The sequence below is a fragment of the Eleutherodactylus coqui genome, chromosome 1 (genome assembly GCF_035609145.1).
Source record: "Eleutherodactylus coqui strain aEleCoq1 chromosome 1, aEleCoq1.hap1, whole genome shotgun sequence".
Lineage (NCBI taxonomy): Eukaryota > Metazoa > Chordata > Amphibia > Anura > Eleutherodactylidae > Eleutherodactylus > Eleutherodactylus coqui.
In genome coordinates, this window is record NC_089837.1 from 428,837,480 (window position 1) to 428,858,039 (window position 20,560).

Sequence of the window (20,560 nt, forward strand, 5' to 3'; positions counted from 1 at the left end):
GGTGAAACCTTACTTTTTTTTAACTTTTTCGCGATCGCCGCTATCTAATCGATAGCGGCGATCGCGGGCCCGGGGACCACTCACAGCGGTCCCCGGTAACACCTCCTGGCTCCCGGCTACCTTCAGGAGCCGGGAGCCAGGAGATTTTAAATTTGCCGGGGGCTCCCGGGCTTCTGCGCATGCGCGTGACGTCATCGTCTGGCGCGCATGCGCAGAAGGCCGCCGGCGGGTCCGGGAGGACGAGATCTCCGTGGGACACCGCCGACAAGCCGGGTAAGTAATTTCAGCTGCCCTGGTGGAGCCGATCCAGCAGGGCAGCTGAAGAACTAACTTTTTTGACAGTTTTCTTTACTTTTTTGCGTTCAGCGCTAGCCATTGGCTAGCGCCGATCGCAATGCCGGGGGGGACTGCCCGCATCCTGGGATGACAGCTCCATGCTGTCGGCTACCTGCGGGCACCGACAGCATGGAGCTGTCATGTCCTCAGGCATGTGGGCATCAATCCAAAGAGGATGCATAAAACTACGTCCTCTAGGATTAAGGCCCACTTTCTGAGGACGTAGTTTCCCGATGGGGCAGTCGTTAAGGGGTTAAAGGACCATTCTGGCAAAACCACACTTTTCCATTCCTGTCCCCCTCACCTGATTGTGTGTCACGCTGTGGATGGATCCCCTGTGTATTCCAGCCACTTCCATGCAGTGCAGCCCCCTGTCTGATACTTATCGGGAAGCATCTTGAGGCTGAGATTTTTTACTTTCAGTTTCACATCTATCCCATGAAGCATTAGCACAACATAGACTGAAGATATACCATTTTTGCCCAAGAGGGGAAAATTCAATTATCATTACCTTCTATATTCACCTAACTAGGCTATATACTATCAGTGTACAGTCAGGAAGAGGAGTTGTGATCTCCTCTATTATACCTGTGTGATAGGAGCTGCATGATCATCCTCAGTAACTGTGAAAGGAGATTTTGTGTCCCCTTCAACACAGTTTCTGTGGTAGGGATCATGCAACAGCAGAACACAAACAGAATATGACTAGAAAATAAATGTATAACCCCAAGCAGATTTGAGCTGGTGAAAACTGAGATCACATGACCATCTGAGGAAAAAGAGGTCAGGAGTTTCAGACAGAAAGACATAACTAACCAAGCTAACATTAGCTCACTTATACTGGGGGTAGCTACATAGTGAATGAAGATAATTAGAAGCTACCTACAGCATTAATATTAGAACTCATCAGAAGGGAAAGAGAAAATAAAACAGTAATAAATAATGACAAGATACTTAAATAGAGGGGAATGGGGTGGATTCTGAAGCTTTATAATAGAAACATCCATACTAATATTATAAAAGCTAAAGTAACTCTGTCTGCCTGCTTGTTACCCTTTCACGACTAAAGCACTGAAGCAAGTTTGACAACATTTGGCAGGGAGATAGCTTGCATCTTGAGGAGGGACATAGGCTACATTTTAGCCCCAAAATTTATAGAGTTCTCTAGGGAACGCGACAAGAGAAATTTATTTGGTGATGCGCAGACGCACCTCTGTGGTGCGGCGGAGAGGAAGGGGGTGCACAACATAAGCTGTGCCTACATAAACGGTCAGATAAGTGAGGGCAAACGTTGTTGCTGCACATATGCGATTATTAAGTGCAGAGCGAAAGGGGTTACACATCATAAGTTGGGCATCCCCAAACGGCCAGACGTTGTTGCCACACGTGTATGCGATTATTAAGATAGCAGGGATACCCCGCGATGCCCAGGATTAAAACTTGAACAAAAAACACAATAACATGGATTGAGATTTTAAAGAAAATCTGTGTTGCCCATAGCAACCAATCACAGCACAGCTTTTATTTTACCTCAGCAGTATAGGAAATACCAACCAATCACAGTGCAGCTTTTATTTTACCTCAGCAGTATAAGAAATACCAACCAATCACAGCACAGCTTTTATTTTACCTCAGCAGTATTAGAAATAGCAACCAATCACAGCACAGCTTTTATTTTACCTCAGCAGTATTAGAAATAGCAACCAATCACAGCACAGCTTTTATTTTTTTTCAATGTACAGCAAAACACAATTAGATTTAAAAATACAAACCCCACGCTGACGAAGTCGCGGGTAACAAGCTAGTTTCTATAAAGTCTAAATCCCAATTCACTAAATGGAGCAACAGCCAAGTACAGAAACCTGCTTGTGTCATAAGAAAATCTACAGTGGTCAGATACTGTTTGTTTTTGTGAAAGTTTACAAACAAGAAACCACAGGCGGAATCTGGTACATCTGTGCAGCAGACTGAGCATTCTTGTCCGTTAGTCTTCATAATGACCCAGTATAATCTGGATACAGTATTTACTTCTACATTACATACCTGTTGTCACTCCAAAACCAGCACTTGCTGCTTCCTCTTCAAGTGCATGCAACTGGCAAATACCAGTGTCCTCAGCTTCCATATGCAAAGGTGTAGTCAGGAGAAACTTCCTGCAGATTTCAGAATATGAACAGCAAAATTATATATCTCAAATAGTCACATGAAAGCAGTGTTGAGGTTAATCGCAGGCATTATATGCACAGCTTATGTGTAACATTTATTTGACGTGGACAGGGTACTATTGTATCTTGTCTCCACAAGTATGGGTGGAGACAAGGGTAAGGCTGCTTGACAGCCAGGTGACGCCCCCAGTCCCTAATTGGCTTAACGGCTCGCTCACGTCCTCTTGGGTCCTGCCACTCACCACCCTGGTCTCCCTTCTCCGCCCGCTCACGGCTCACTCACGTCCTCAGCCTCTCGGGTCCTGCCACTCACCACCCAGGTCTCCCTTTCCTGCTCACGACTCGTTCCCGTCGTCAGGCTCTCGGGCCCTGCCACTGGGCACCCCGGTCTCCCTTTCCCGCTCATGGCTCACTCCCGTCGTCGGGCTCTCGGGTCCTGCCACTCAACTTCTCCGCTCACGGCTCGCTCGTCCTGCGCTGATGATAGCTGCTACTGCCCTCCTACTGTTCCAATAAAGCGGGGGACGCTCTCTCCATGGCTGGATAGAGGGGCGCGGCCTCGGTAACAGCTTAGCGGCTGGGGAGGCTGGAGGGGAGATGATGTTAGACGGGAGGCAGGCTCCTAGCAGTGTGGGGAATCAGTTTTGCCTGGGATAGAGGGTTAGGCTTAGTTTAAGTGTAATGCTTAGATTATTAGCCATAAATGCTTCTATGTTACTGCCACTCCACTCTCAAATGGAAGCATTTAAAGCTAATAATGTAAGCCTAACACTGAAATGAACTCTAACCCTCCATCCAAGGCAAAACTCGCTCCCCACCTTGCTAGGACCTTGCTACAGTCAGTCAATCAGTAGCTTCTGGGCAGATACAGCCCATCACTAGGTCTCCACCCATACTTGATACAATACTATGCAGGCCCAGTGGTCAACAAGTTAATGTTGTATAGTATTTCTGCATATCTCCATCCATCCATCTATCTATCGCGCTCTCTCTCTCTCTCTCTATCCATCTGTATAGACACAAATATACACACACTATACAAGACAGTGCCTATACAGAATAGGGGAACAAAATGAGAATACTGTGGGCTTGTACAGTTACTAATCAGAGGTTTCAGGAAGGTGTCACATAATTTTTATACAGACTCTTAGTATGCCAATGTCCATGTGTGGTTTACTGAAAGGAAGTATAAGTTACATGACTGGAGAATATAAAATAATCAAGAAATTCTTGGAAAAAATGTTTGTTTCAATTCCCACTTTATATTGACAAGGTTTATCCAATCAGTTCAGACAATAGAAACTTACTTATTTGTCTTATTCTCAACTAGGAGCCACTTATCTTCTGCCACTAAGAACACAGAACTGAGGTTGATTGGTAAGGATATTGCATGTGTAGTGCCCTCCAGAACATCCAAGACATTGATGGAGTTACTGCAAAATCAGAAAAGATATAATTCTGCGGTGAATTACTGCAAAATATAAATACTATACTTCAAGCTTACGTTATGTACTAACCCGTTTTCCTTATAGAACACCAGCCAGTTCTTGTGTGAAAATTCTCTACACATTCTGTAGCTTTCCTAAAACAAATCACACATTTAAGATCAACCTACAACTAAGATTGTTCTTCTAACTGTAAGGAACACCAGTCATTTTTCAGAAAGAGATGCTAATACAGTTAAAATACATGGAAATGCGTACTTGTGCCTCTTTACTACCCCACCAAGATGATTTTTTTGTTGACTCTGTATCTTGCTGTGAAAGCATGATACGACGAAGTTCTCCATTTCTGGGGTCCAATAGAAGAATGACATTACTCTGTAAAAAAACATAAAAGCATCTATAAATTGACATCATGAAAAATTGCTGATCCATTATATCAGGATTACAACGCAGATTTTTTGCACAAAAATTCTCTGCAACTGTCCCATTTTTCTGAATGCGTCTTTCCACCTAAACAACACTATTCAGATAAGAGAATACTGTGATCACTACATTTTGTTATACAAGTCCATCAACACATCATAACCCCAATATGTTGACGTATTCCTATGCATGAGACAGACACTTAATTTTCTGAGTCTGTAGAACCAGACAGAAGACTTGGCTATTTCCATTGTTTAAAAATACCATTAATATAATAATTGAAGAGCCCGCTGATGTTCAGGCACATTATGTGACTGGTTGATAAAGTCAACATTTTAGTGCATTTTTAGGGTATTGCTACATGGGCCAAATACCGAGAGTGTAAATTACTCTGCCTAACTTGAAAATACCTGAGGTGTTGAATACCAAGCATTACATAAAGCAGTTTTCTGGGACTTTAGTATGGATGACCTATGCTCAGGAGAGGTAATCAACAATTGATCATGAAGAATCCGCAGCTAAGGACTTTGGCGATCACCTGTTCTTGGTCCCACTGTCATTATGGACGGAGCCCGAAGCTGACTGCTAATGTCAGTATGGCAGTGGCAGAGCTTGTTAATTGCAGACACAGCTCCCATTGAATTCAGTGGGAACTATTCCTGCAATTGCCAACCTGGGCCACTGCAATCGGCTCCATCCCCACAGACAACTGTCCTGATATTAGAGGATTGCTAGGGGTCCCCAGCAGAGGATCCCTGCCAAACAACTATTGCTATCCTATCTTGAGGATAGGTCATCAATAGTAAAGCCACAGAAAACCCCTTTAAATGTAAAAGTAATATCATTGTGATGTTGTTATTAAAAGGATTTCCTAACTTAATCATGATGGTCAGATTGTAGAACATGCATCAGACAGGTAAAGATATAAAAAGGACAAAAGTAAATTTAAAAAACCCACATGATCCACTGGAGGTTTGTTTCTTTTTACACACGTATCAAAATTTTGATAGCTGCTTCCACTGCTAATGAGTCTGATTGAAATGCACTTGCTAACGAGTGCTATTGTCCAAAATGAGAACCATAAGGGAAGGCATTACAAAGGTATTTACTTTAACTCTATGGGTTTTCTGGAGATTGCTGAGCAGACAGATTCGAATGGAGAAGCAGCACACATGCTTGGCCACCACTCTAAGATCCACCTCCCTGCAGAGGCACAATGAGGGGGAAAACAAAGACATAAGGCTCCCAGCGGTCGGACCTTCAGCGATCGGACATTTATCACTTCTCCTGTAAATAGGTGATAAATCTTAATTCTCAGAATACTCCATTAAGACTGGCCCCCCTTAGTGGTGGAAGTGACCACCGAGATTTTAATAGGTGTGTGAGAACAAAGTTTCACACAGAAGAAACACAGCAATGAAAGCTTATGAAGTATACAGAGAAAGGGATTCTAGTCAAGTTTTCTGCTGTAGTCTTTAAAGTTCATTATAACTAAAAATAAACTATAAAGGTGATTAAAGTAGGATACAAACATACAAATTAACAGATATCAACAAGCCCCTTTATGTTTGTTATCCACTAAAGGAGATTTTGCAGTCTTTTATTAAAACCTCTATATATCTTCCAACACCAAAAATGGAAATAAGAGATACATCATTTGGCTCACCTTCAATCTGTAAACACAGAGAAAGATTTACTAAATGAAATGTCAGCATAAAGTACAAAACACTTTAGAATCTGTAGCACAACACTCATACTAAGCTACACAATCCTGGAATGATGAGAGGTGCACGCAAACACACACTCACAAATAGTTTAGAATTGCATGTATGAAGAAATGGCTTTTGTATTTTCCTTAGGCCTCATTCCAAGAGTATTTAAAGTGAAAACCCTGTTTTGAAATCCTGTTTTTCCACCAGGTCTTTCTCCTTCTCATTTTAGATAGTGGAGCAGTAAAGGCTTTTTGAGAATAGGTGATGTCATAGACAGGTTAGGTGTGTCAAGACTCCCTCGTTGTTTTGTACTTTCCACAAATTGCCAGACTCAAAACTTCTTGGGCATTATCAAATAACACATTTTATTAAAACATTATTCAAAGGACCCTTTTTGATTCTATATGTTTGAATTCAGCAAGTACTTCATGTATTATTTCTACCCTCTATAATTCATTATCCCTGCTGTTTAACAAATGACCATTTATGAATGAGTGGGAATCGGACATCGGAAAAACAGACTTAGAGGGTTGGACATGTATAGTTTAAAAAACATCAAAAGTCGAACTTTGTATTAACAAATCAATAGTGGAGGCCAAATGGAAGGTCCTGCTTAAAAGGTATATGGTGCCCACAAAATTTGCATATATATTCTAAAGCTGTACTGCAATGTTTTCAGGGATGCGGACAGTTGGGTATTATGTATAGTTGGAATGCCCAAGGGTACATAGATTTTGGATCTACATTTATCATTTAGTCTGCTTGGTCACCAGCATTAAAGGGGTTGTCTCACGCCGAAACGGGTATTTTTTTTTTTCAATAGGCCCCCCGTTCGGCGCGAGACAAACCCAATGCATGTGTTAAAAAAAAAAAAGTTTAGTACTTACCCGAATCCCCGCGCTGCGGCGACTTCTTCCTTACCTTACTAAGATGGCCGCCGGGATCCTCACCCACGATGCACCGCGGGTCTTCTCCCATGGTGCACCGTGGGCTCTGTGCGGTCCATTACCGATTCCAGCCTCCTGATTGGCTGGAATCGGCACACGTGACGGGGCGGAGCTACGAGGACCAGCTCTCCGGCACGAGCGGCCCCATTCACCGCACAGAAGACCGCACAGCGCAAGAGCGTCTAAAATCGCCAGAAGACGGCGATTTTAGACGGATCCATGGCGACGAGGACGCTAGCAACGGAACAGGTAAGTGAATAACTTCTGTATGGCTAATAATTAATGCACGATGTATATTACAAAGTGCATTAATATGGCCATACAGAAGTATATAACCCCACTTGATTTCATGAGACAACCCCTTTAACTGTCGGAAAAATCCCACTCAGGCACTGGGGAGCAGGAGATTGATCTACTTTGATCTACTGCCAGAATAGCCATTGCATGCAGCTGGAAATCGAACTCCCCTATCTTTAGAGTTACTTAAAAACAAATTGAGTTGGATTACTGTTAACAACTGGTTGTCTAGTATGCTGAATGACTCAATGCTCATATTTGATGCATATTTGAGGCTGTAAGAAGAAATGCAAATTACAAAGTTAAGATGAGTGATTAGTGGCACTTAGTGGTATTATACACATATAATAGGAACTTCAGAAACTGATTCGAAGATTTAACTCTAAAAAAACTTATTTAAATAGGAAGCTGTGTAAAATAGCTACCTGTTCTTCATGTAGAACAACCTGTCCAGTCAGTGGGTGACCCAGAGGTGCTATGCTTACAAATGGTTGCCATACACTTCCCACGGTTCTAGGGAAAATGTCATACAAATCCACGCAGTAGCCTTTATGGCCATTATTCTTCATGAAGTACAATGACACTGGATTGCAGGTGACTACGTAAACTGTACTGTCTGCATCATTATCTGGGAGGGAAAGAAAATCCTAATTGTAAATTAAATATTCCGCTTATTACAAGAGGTTTAAGTCATCTAAAGACAATTTCATAAGTGTCCCCTATAAAAGCACTGTAAAACAGTTATAATTAAAGCTGACAGATTGTTAGCTAGAGGCGCCAAGGCAATATACTGCATGTGATGTTATACATTCTTCTCTTGTGCAACATCACAATGCAAAATTACACCGCAAACAGAAGTATAGGATTTTTTTTTTTAAATCTTATTTTATTGAGTATATCACGGAAGGATTTTTGGAAGCACTGGTGAATAGAGTATGTGGGGAATTTGTGACATAGTAGAGCGCATTGGGGTGAAGTTCATGCACCCAAGCTGAAATAGTTTGAAGTGTTGTATTTGTACCAAGGTTTCCAAATGCTTAAAAAATTGCATCTTGTACCATTTTCCCAGTTTGCAGTTTCTTCAAAGTGGCACAGTTGTGAAACCCTCTCTGCCCCTTGGGACTAAAAAGGTATCTCGGATCTGCGCCACATAAGCGGGATTAGGAGCTTACCAGCAGAAATTAGGAAAATTGGTAGATTTTTGTTATGGGGGTACAAATAGGCAGAAGGTTTCCACAGGAGGATATTTACTGGGGATAATTTGATGTGAGTTGAGCATATTTTGCTGATATGTTCCACTATTTGTGCCCATTAAGGTGTAATCATAGGGCAATCCCATCAGATATGTAGCAGAGAGCCGCTATTAGGGCCACAACGCCAACAGCAGTCTGAGGTCGTAGGTCTTAATTTAGCTAGGCTAGCAGGCGTCTTATACCATCTCATAAGACGTTTATAGGAATTTTACTGGATTTGAACAAATCTACTAAATCCGTGGCAGTTGGTAAGTATTTTGGCGCTGTCTTCTCTGGAGAAGGTGGTCTTCAAGTCTCTCTCCCATTCCCTAAGCCAGGGTTCCCCAACTCCAGTCCTCAGGGACCCCAACAGGTCATGTTTTCTGGATTTCCTCAGTGTTGCACAGGTGATGTAATTATTGTCGGTGCCTCAGACATTGCCACAGGTGTTCTTACTATAGGATATCCTGAAAACATGAGCTGTTGGTGGGCCCTGAGGACTGGAGTATGGGACCCCTGTCCTAAGGTACTATGGTTTATTGGGAACGGAATTTAGTAACAAGCCTTTATAAAGTCTCAATGTCAGTTTATGTGAGTGGGATGGGAGTGACAAGTATGTTTCAAACCAGAGTGGGTCTCTAGGTTTGTCGCTATACTCGGTTTGAAATTTTTTTTTGTGGATTGTAAATATCTAGCTTCTCCAGAAAAGTGAGTGGGCGTTTTTGTATGAAAGTGTCAACTTGGTTAGGGGTGTCTAGTTTTATATCTTTCAGCATGTTATAAACTGTCAAAGATTTGAAATTATTCAAAATATTAGGTACTTTCAAGGTTTTTTTTTTAAAGCTAAGATTAAGGGTATCGAGGAGGCCGGGGGCATAGGAGAAAGCTTGTGTAGGTCTGGTACTGCCTTGCAAATTCCCAGTAGGGTAATTATTGTGCCATAGGTAATAGGGCTAAGGAAACGTTTATAATTGTTAACCATAATTTGAACAATATGATTTTATACAATGTCACATGGCAGAATTACCATGCAATTCCCTAGAATTTAAAGTAAAGAGTCTTCTTAATCAACTATTTTTTTTTACTTCGTAGAACTCTGAATGCATGAGCTAACACTATATCCCTATGGGAAAAAACTGCATCTGTGATAATCTCAATAAATCCAAGATTGCTGGATTTTATTTTCTGTCGAATGACACTATATCTTCACAGAGCTAAAAGTATCCTTTTTAAGTATCCCTTATTTTAAATGTTTGTAGCCGATTGTTTGTCTTCGGTGACGAAGTGTCCATTCTCTGCAGTCTCCTTCCTGCAGGGTAATGTATGCTTCATTACTCTACAATAGCATATGAAGCAATCTCGGCCATAGATCGGCATTCCTTCCTAGGGAGTGAACGTTACATCACTAGTGACGTAACCTACACTGACCTGCCGGAAGAAGAATGCAGAGAATGGACGCTACATAACAAGAGGAGGAGGATCCAGCCGGCTTGCGGTAAGGTGACCCAGGGGACTGCAGAAGATCAGCGAGAAGATGCTTGAAGAAGGCTGCCTGGGGAGGAATAGGTAAGTAGAGATTTTTTTTTAAATGACAAACCCCCTTTTAGCATGTGTATATGTCTGACATAAGAAGATTAGATTATGAGATGCACTGGGGACAGGGACTCATTTGTGTACATGAAAATATTTTAGCGCTGCAAAAATAACAATAAATAAATGAACTTCAGTTTATACAAGACACAACATCGTACATTGTATATCAACTGAGCCTGTTCACTTGAATGGGACTGATGAAGGGGACGTCACTGGCCTAAGAAGCCGTCACCTCTTCGATCAGCTGATCGGCAGGGGTCTTGACTGCCAGACCCTATAGGTCATCAATTGTTTAAAACTGGAAAACCCCTTTGTTGTATACTTGTTGTAAGTTGTATATTTTTCTTGAAATCAAGTTTCTCTAAATTTGACTTTTGTGTTTCTCAGGTTAAAGTTTTCATTAAGGAGGTTTTCCGGGCTATTTTGTTACTCATGACCTATCCTCAGGATAGGTCATCAATAGTTGATCAGCCGGGGTGCACCACTCAAGTTCCTGACTGATCAGCTGTTCCAATGCCTCCTGTCATCAAAAAAACCCTGTAACATTTTTTAAAAATTATATGATATAAACACATAGATATTGAAACAAATAAGATAATTTGAATTTTGGAGCTTGAATTTAGCATTGAAAACAGTGCTCAAAACTAAAGCCAGCTAACAATTCTAGAACAGAAAAAAGTGATGGTGTATGAAATTACAACAAACAGTAATAAACTTACATAGCATAGCAATCTACCGGTCTGATATGGTTTGCCACAATATTTCCATGAGAGGACTGAACATACCTGAAGAGACATTGACATCACACACAATATTCACTTCATTGATAGGAAGGCTCCAATGAGCCATTTCTTCAGTGAAACTCAGTGATCGGGATTCATAACGCTCAAATGAATAACCCTGTACATTTATATATACTGGACCCTAAAATATGAGAAATATGTCACTGTAGATCGTTAACGCATTAAGGAACAATCAACATAATGATCCAAGCCGTACATGTTCAAGAAATGTCACACATACTGAAAAGGAGTACTCTCACTTACGGTAACATTTATAACTATGCTACATATAACTGTTAAACAATTTAGAAATCTACTGAGATGGTTTTTGATTGGAAAGGGAAATCTATTAGAGTTGAGCGAACGCACTCTCTTTCGAGCTTGATGCTCGTTCAACTATTAGCATACTCGATAGCACTCGTTACTCGAACGAGCATCACGCCGTGTTCGACTGAGCCCCAGTTTTTGGCTCCTCCCCGCTGTGACGTGCCTGTTTTGGCCCTTGCCCACAGTGACGCAGAGCGTGCGTCAATGGCACATTTTTGGGCTGGCAGAGGGGGAAAGGGAGAGGGGGAGAGGGACAGGGGGAGAGGGACAGGGGGAGAGGGAGGGGGAGGGGGAGAGGGAGAGAAAGAAACCAAGAAAAAGAAAAAAAAAAGCTCGGGACCTGGCGTCCCACATACAAAAATGCTCGAGTCTCCCATTGTAGCCAATGGGGTTTGTTACTTGAGTAGAGCTCTCAAATTTTACGAAAAGCTCGACTCGAATAACGCGGACCCAAGCATTTGGGTGCTCGCTCATCTCTAAAATCTATCTGAAACTCATCTTCTGATATGTCACAGGTATGTAAGAGAAGATAACATGAAAGCTACTGCTTTCAAGGATGAGAGGGCAGCCATGTACCTCTGAGTCCTCGATCCTATGAGGAACCAGATTTTAATCACTGGAAACCTTAGATACCATCCTAAGAAAATGGCAACATGTACATCAGTGACATTTTGCATATAATATTGCACCAAGCAATTATATTGTTTGAAATCTAGGAAATTTGAAGTATGCAAGCTTTTATAGCTGCATATCGAGCACTATAGAAACTCCAAATCCCTTAAACAGCAAGCATCTCATCTGAAGCAGCCTTTACAAGGTGGCAAATACTGGCTCACTGGTCACATCATGTAAAAAACTTTAACAAGTATTGCTGCATAAGGCCTCTTTGACACGGGCTACAAAACGCATATATGTGAGGCCCATGGTTTCCAATGGGTTCTTTCACATGAGAGATGTTTTGTAGCCTGCAAGAACCCATTGAAATCCATGGGCTTCACATACATGCGTTTTGTAGATATGATTTTGTAGCCCATGGGAACCAGGTCTAAGGAGCTGATTATTTATTATCATAATAGACTGTAGGGCTTTACAGGATTGCTATAACAAGCCAACCCATCATCAAAAGGAAGGCACTCTACAATCAGAAAATCTGTGGGTCCAGCCAATAAAACACTTGCCAAATTGCTGATACCAACATAGGGAGCAGCAGGCAGCCTAGTAATACATATTATATTGTTGTGTTTGCAGCTGTTTGCAGTGTAGTGTCCCAAACAGAGGATCCCCTTTCTACGATGCTGAGTTAAAGCGATAATGCAGTATCATGTAGACATCGGAGTAGATAAGCAATAGCGATGAGCGAGCATACTCGTTAAGGCAAACTACTCGAGCGAGTAGTGCCCTATTCGAGTACCTGCCCGCTCGTCTCTAAAGATTCGGCTGCCGACGCGGGTGACAGGTGAGTTGCGGCGGTGAGCATGGGGGAGAGAGGGAGAGGGAGATCTCCCCTCCGTTCCTCCCCGCTCTCCCCCGCCGCTCCCCGAATCTTTAGAGATGCGCAGGCAGGTACTCGAATAGGCCATTACTTGCTTGAGTAGTTTGCCTTATCGAGTATGCTCGCTCATCTCTAATAAGCAACATTTATTAAAAGGAGCCTATCACCAGGTTCATGCTGCCTGACCCATGTGTCAGGTATGTACACTGCAGACATGTGTGCCTTATTCTAAAACCAGGAAAATCCACGCTAAAAGTAGCTTGGAGTCATGGGGGTGTCACCTCCATAATGGCCTCTTCCTGCCCATATCATCAAGAGTGGTCATTCTTTCCCTATATACAAACAGAGAAAGCTGTCACTATAGGTGATCCAGGTGGAATAAACTGGTGTAGCGCTGCCCCCATGACTCTAACCACCATTCAGAGTGGATCTTCACAGTATGCTTATTCTGAAACACCACAGCATTTCAGAGTAGGACATACATGCTTGCAATGTACATACCTGCCATAAGTTCATGCTCCCCATGGTTTGGGTAACATGAACTTGGTGACAGGTTCCCATTAAAATCCTTTACACAGTTGTGAACACTGTGCTACATCTGGATAAGTGTCTGGCTTGTGCCTCTAGAATAGATCTAATAAAGTCAGTATATTTCAGCTTGATATTTCTACATGTTCTCTGGGATTTTATATAAAGTACGAGGAAGCAACATTTTCAGTTGTCACAAGCTTTAGGTAACTTAATAAAAGTAACAACAACAATCCATTTAGTTCTAGATTGTGTCTGTAGTGATTTTGTTTTATTAGGGAAAGTAAGAAAAGTCAAAAACACAAAAATAACCTTTATAAATAGCTGATGTGTTTCTGTTGGACACAAAAGTTTCCGGTGAGCATTTCCAGCCTGGTTCATGTTCCAATGGCCAACAAAACTAACATCTGGAAGGGGCAACCTGTGAAGTAAAGAAGCAAACACATTACATAGGTGGGGGAGAGCAGACTCATCAAAAGGGCCTATCTATCTGCATTGTACTTACATAAGAAACCTTTTGAAATAAGTCTGTAGCAAATGGGCTACAGCATGCAATAAGTGAGTAGAGAATGTAATGAACAACACTTTCTCTGCCTGTTATTTTTGAAGGTATACAATAGAGTCATCAATAACAAGCAGAGGGGATGAAATTATTTCTTGTGATTCCCCAGTTCACAGAATATATTGGAATAATTGATTTGTATATTCTTTAAAATTTGCCAAAGCCAAGCTTAAAAAGGAGTTTTCCAGTCAGTGCCTGGACACACCACGGTTGGAGCGGAAGCCGCTGTTCCGACCCCTGTGTAGTGGCCGGAGTTGATATTTGCAGGCACAGCTCTCATTGAAATGAATAGGAACCCAGCCTGCAATTACAAGTGCAGTTCTCATTTATTTCAATAAGAGCTGCCCTTGCAATTACAAGCACCGGCCACTACACAGGAGACGGAGCAACGACTTCTGCTCTGACCCCAGTGCATCCCAGTACCGACAATGGGTGCTGCCTGAAAAACCTCTTTAAGCCTGGAAGACAAAAATCAATTTACAAATCAGTTAAAATCAAAACTAGGCAACATTTGATCATCTCTAACAAGTAGTTCACTGATAAAAATAATAAAACCTACATGTTTCCTGGTGAGGGCAAGACAATAAACAGTTGTATCTGAGTAAATGATTCAATTGTGGTTTAAGTCTCAGATCTTCCATGTCCAGACTTGTGAACGGTACTATTCACACTCCTACGCTTCATACGTTCAAATTGTGTTTTCCGGATCAGTAAATGATGAGCTAAAGGGCACATGCCATTGCTGGATGATCTACACCATGGCAGTATGATATGTGCTATTGTTAAACACTAAAGTGGAAGAGCTAGTGATGATTCATATGCATTTATTTTGCTTGGACACTCAAAAACTAAAGATATTAAACAGCAGATGTGTGAATTTACTAAATGTTATGTCAATAAAGAGTTGGCAAAGGCTCAACCTTCTAGGACCACCAGTAGCCATTCAGCATTGCAATACCAGTTACCTAAACTTAAGGTTGTCTGGAGTCCATCATTATTCCTTTAGTACATATTATATGTATTGTAGCTGCTATGATATAAGAGTTCTACTGTAATAGCTCCTTAAGACTCTTTTTTAAGCTTGCGACCACTCTTTTTCATTAGGTTTACACTGCTTTTAAGGGCAGAAGAGATATAGAGCTGCATTCTTCTACCCAGAAAGAGAAACACGGCACACTCCTGTATAAGTCAATAGTCGAGGGGGAAGGGGGGGCTTGCACTTTATGGCTGCTGTAAAAATGGAAACCAAAACTCGGTATTTATACTGAGCCATGTCCTCATAATTCTAAAAGGATTGCACAACATTAGAAAACAGAAGTGCTGTTTCTGATATATATATATATATATGTCTTGAAGATTTTAGTGCTTCTGCTATGTTCATGGGTCTCCCATCCACATCAAAAGAACAATAATGATCATGCCCTGAAGGGCATCCACTGATGACATTTTCTGAAATGTCTCAGTGATATGTCAAAAGATGTATGAAACCCTTCAATTTAAAAGCAAGCTAACTTCATGTGTGGTTTTTATTATATTTACTCATCAATTTTAGACTGCTTTAGTGGGCATTATGCACAGGTAATACTTTGTAATCTAAGTAATGGAATAACTCAGAATCAATGACATAAAAAGGTGTCTAAATTGCTTTATTAATCAGTGTTATGGTGGAGAAAGATGGGCTGGCCCAATGCAAGTCCCTTCATGATGAGACAAACACCCAGATTATCCAATTATTTGTATATTCCCATTGACTCATAATTTATATTGCTATTTTCTCTAAAATATTTCTAAAACTCATGAATTCTTTTATTTCCACTCTCCAGTATGGGTTTTCTATCAGCATCATTATAATAATTTGCTAATGTAAGCAAAAGGTTTCCAAGTTGGCAAAACTACCTGCTTAATTATTACTAACCTTTAAACCAACAAGAGAGAAAACAGCGAACAAACTGCTTTATGCTATGGTGGAAACAACTTTTCATCCGTACAAAGCACTGGTCCAAAAATTCTTCAAACCAAGTAACCCCAAAGCAGCCAGAGACCCCACTTACGAATCCTAATTTAGTAGCCATATACAGCCATCTACAGTGTGGTTCCTATTGGCTACTGTGGACAGTTACATCATATCATTTTCATGTAATTGGAAAAGTATGCTGTGATGATAGACAGGGAATGCTGGCGCTGAAACACAGTGGGGGCATACTTAATAATGGAATACACCAGTATGTAATTACAGTTTATGTTTTTTCCAAGGTGGTGTATGGAGATTGAAGAAAGCATCATAACTACTTAACTATGCCAGGTTGTACATGCACTTTTTTTTGTAATACACTATTACTTTTCTGCACTGAAAAATGTCAGAAAACATTCTAAATAAGTCCCAAGTGTGTGCCAGTATGTAGAATAATGCCCTAGTGACTTGGCAAAGCGAAGCATGTAGCTCATTAATATTCATAACACCTCTACCAAGAAGTGAAGATATGAATATTGCTAAGTAGTATTGTTCAAGGTGCTCCAGGTGTCCTAGCAACAATTAGTCTACAGAACCTTAGGTACCCTCAACCATGGAACCCAGTTTGGGAATCACTGATGTAAAGTGAACCTATGAGGCTTGTGTTGTTATTCAGTCCATGTATGTCTTATACCGTAATGCTGCTGTGTTTCAGAAAAAATATACCTAGAAGTTTGACTCAGAATTCAACTCTTGGAGTTCTTATTTCAAGCGGAGGACAGAATCCGAGTCACAGCTCCACTCTCTGCCTGTGTATATGGAGAGGGCTGTCCCTGTTGAGGACGCGGTCAGGGAGAGCCCAGTGCTCATTTCCAGCTCAGTTCTAAGTCAAACTTCTAAATATGTTTTTTTCTGAAACAAGGTAGCATTACAAAAAAAAACATACATGGGCCCAAATTGGTTTGTCTGTGTTCCAGGTGCATGCTGCCTATGGTGTGGGCAGCATGAACCTGGTGATGGGTTCCCTTTAAGGCTTTGTAGATACCACTAACTTATAATGGGTTTGTTGAGTTTTTCATTTTTAATTTACTTTTTTTTACTGGATTAAATAGTGGAGAATGCTGCTTGCTGTCTCTTACTGAACCTCGATATATAGAATTATTTGTCATTCATAAATTGATAATATCGTCAATAAATATAATAATAAATATCAGTTTGGATTTTGAACTGCAGCTAGATTTCTAAGCAAACCGATGTTCATCACAAGGCTGGCATTAATACTTGATATTTACCTATGAATAATTGAAGCAGCTTCATTCAGATTTTATGTACGAAGTATTATCATTTCATGGATGATCACGGAGTCAGGCTGCCCTCAACATTTTTATGCAGCATTGCTGCTAATGTTAAATGCCCTAAAAAACTAATATTGTATGGTTTTAAAAGAATAGTTGTTTCCTCTTGTTATATTCCAGATATATAAATATGTTCTCCCGGAAAACAGAATATTACTCTGAATTTTGACTTTGAAAGGTATGACACGCCATTATAAAAACAGAGAACTCATTACTTGATGACCTTTCTGGAAAAATGCAAGGCAGGAAACACAAGGGAATTGCTCATTCCGAATTAACATTTGAAAACACTGGGCGGCCATTTATGAGTAATACATGCAGCTCAACAACAAAATGGCATTTTCATGGTATAAAAGGCTGCCTTTACCCTTTCCAGTCCAATTTGTATGCTGGTTTTCCTAGGGGGCTTACTGTTTTTCTGCTGTTCTACAACGGCGCTATCTGCTGGCTAAAGCCAGTACTTCATGAGGTGACAAGTTGGATAAGCTCCGACAACAGAGAGGCTGGCAATATACAGTAAGAGAACCCCGACGGACGTCTTCCAACATCAGTGCTGTACAGCCTTAAATCATAATGTCTTTAGACGTCAGACAGTGGATTGGAAAGGGTTAAAGGATTTCAGAAAATAACACAAAATAGGCAAACAGATTGATTTATAGGTAGTCGGAGATCTAGACAGATAGACATACACAGAAAAGAAGCAGCTTTGGTACAGCTACATGGTAGAATACTGTGATGCTTGCCATGTTTTTACTTAATGCCACCCTCCAACTTCAAAAAAAGCAAGATGGCCACACCAAATTTCTGACTACCTGATGCACACAGTGTAATGGTAAGGTATAGGTAGTCTAAGATACTACAAACTATTCTGATTGGCCAGTGCCGTACCCCACAGATGTAGAAGGGTAAATTTGTCTATTACCATTCCAGCCTGAAATAAAGAAAACATTGAAAATGCTGTGGCATATTATAACAAGGACTTTTAGGGTATCTTCACATAGAAGATACTCTACAGCCATTATGCTAAGATTGTGCGGGAAGAAAATCTGCAGCGTGTTACACTACCAGCAAAGCTTATGCTATTTTATTAAGTCCCATCCACAAGGTTAGAGAAAAGAATATGTACGGAAAACTGATTATAGATCCACAGCGAGTCAATGTATGTTGTGGATATTCAATGTGGACATTTCCCATTTACAATGGATACGGTCTGCAATTGATTTTTTGCTGCTGCAATTTTGGGCTCGTGTGGATGTATTAGGGGTAGTAACTGGGATTTAAGGTAAATATATTTACATTATACTGCTATTTTGATTGTGTGCATCAGTTTTTAAAATACAGAAGGCGACTCAATTGATTTCCTATCCTGGTATTTACTCACTATTCGATGCCTAATCGTTTTATCTCGTTTATACTGACCAAAGCCTTTAGAATCGACAACTTGCTTAAAGGACTGCTGAGTTAATTGCCAGATGCTGTTACATGGACTCCAAGCTGCTCTGTGGGCTACTTCCAGGGAGGTCTATCTAACAAGATCTCAGTAGTGCATGTACAACAGCGCCCAGGGAACCATTTTTTTCTCCTCCAACCCTGCCATTACCAGCTGCTCAGGAAAGCAATATTTAAAAAAAATTTGATTTCAATATGAGTACTTGAACTTATTACATAACTAATTGGTGATCCATATCGCAAGCCCTTTAATAAAAAGCAATGCCTCTGGAGACATCTGAGGAAAACTGGGAATGAAAACACAAGCAATTTTAACCCCTTCTTGACGCGGCCCTTTTTTTTCCATTTTCGTCCGTTGAATTAGTACTAATTCGGAATACGTATGACTTTTTGATCGCTTTTTATTGCCTTTTTTCTGGGAGACAGGGGGACTGGAAAAGTGCACTTCTGGCGTTATTTTTTTTCCGGACGACATTTACCGTGCGGCGTAAATAATGCGCTACTTTGATAGATCGGACTTTTACAGACGCGACGATACCAAATATGTATTTTTATTTTATTATTTAGACTTTTTAATTATAGATATGGCAAAAGGGGGGTGATTTAAACTTTTATTACTTTTTTTTTTTTTTTTTAAACTTTATTGCTTTTTTCTTTACTTTACTTTTAACTCCCCCTGGGGGACTACAATATGCAATACTTTAATCGCTCCTGCAGTATGACGAAATACTATAGCATTACATCATACGGCATTCTGACAGGCAGCCTGTCAAGCCACCCCACATGACACCTGCACGGCTCCCCCGATCTCACCGCGGGGGGGGGGGGGGGCCGTACGGGACCCCCGAACAGAGTTTTGGGGCTTTAAATACCGATGTCAGAATTGACCGCGGCATTTAAAGGGTTAATAGCAGCAACTGGCCGATCGCGGCTATTGCCCGCGGGTGTCAGCTGTAGTAAACAGCTGACGCCCGCGCTGTATGCCCCGCGACCTCTCTTCATACATACCCCGATGCTCCAGGATGTAGATGTACGTCCTGGAGCGGGAAGCGGTAATTAAATGAGGGTTACTAAAATTCCACTCTAGTTTCTCGGATCAAGATTTTTTTTCTGTAGGTTCCTGCTGAGTTTTACCCTGATTTCAAAGTTAAAAAATATGTGAGAGGTATTTTGCACCATATAGTCCACATATAACAATACTTGCAAAGCTTTGTTTGTATGTACAAGTAGCTCTATGAAAGTGATACAAACTTATCTCTATGTACATACTGCATTTCATATCCAGAGTTGCTCGTTTGACCCACATAAGTTGTTATACATGAAGTCAGCATTTGGGTTTTATGGTGCAGACCTACAGAAGCTAAGTTTAACTTCAAACTTAATGTGTGAATATAACTTTCTGTGCCAAAGTCTGTTAGGCCTCATGTCCACTAGCTAAATGGAATTGCGGATTTCACCCATAGGGAATCATTGGCCATCCGCAGTCCATTAAATTGATTTTTGCACCCGCAGATGGCATTTTAAAAGAATTGCGTTTTTCACGCGTGGGAGAAAAAACGGGCATGCTCCATTTTGCCGCGGATCGGCAACATTGCTATCACATTGATATCTGCATGCAAAAATAATACCATTTAAAGCAAATCCGCGGCAGATTCTGCGCGGATTGTATCTTTCGAGTGGACATGAGGCCTTAACCCTTTTAATTATTTTATCTCAGAGCAAGCAGAATGTAATTGTTTTTTCTTAGAATAAGACTTGTAGCATATGTTGGCTTCTTTAATAGGCATTGCAAATCAAGAATAAAAAGTGCCATCATTAAAAAACTGAGGCTATAATTGCCCGCCGTATGATTTTAAAATAGTGTCCACACGCAGGTATACATGGATCAAGTCCATTGACTCCACTCACCGCGTGTTACGCATAGGATATATGCAAGCCTAATGAAAAATGTTAAAACAACCAGC

General features: G+C 41.0%; 1 protein-coding gene across 1 annotated transcript in view; it reads right to left on the bottom strand.

The window, feature by feature from the left end:
• Positions 1-20,560, bottom strand: part of VWA8 (von Willebrand factor A domain containing 8) — a 292,087-nt gene that overhangs the window by 111,987 nt on the left and 159,540 nt on the right. The window contains exons 28-34 of the mRNA XM_066581651.1: positions 13,592-13,700; positions 10,936-11,074; positions 7,751-7,953; positions 4,205-4,321; positions 4,019-4,083; positions 3,809-3,934; positions 2,380-2,489 (exon numbers count right to left, since the gene is read on the bottom strand). Of these exons, the coding sequence (XP_066437748.1) occupies positions 2,380-2,489; positions 3,809-3,934; positions 4,019-4,083; positions 4,205-4,321; positions 7,751-7,953; positions 10,936-11,074; positions 13,592-13,700 (869 nt within the window). The remainder of the gene's footprint in view (positions 1-2,379; positions 2,490-3,808; positions 3,935-4,018; positions 4,084-4,204; positions 4,322-7,750; positions 7,954-10,935; positions 11,075-13,591; positions 13,701-20,560) is intronic.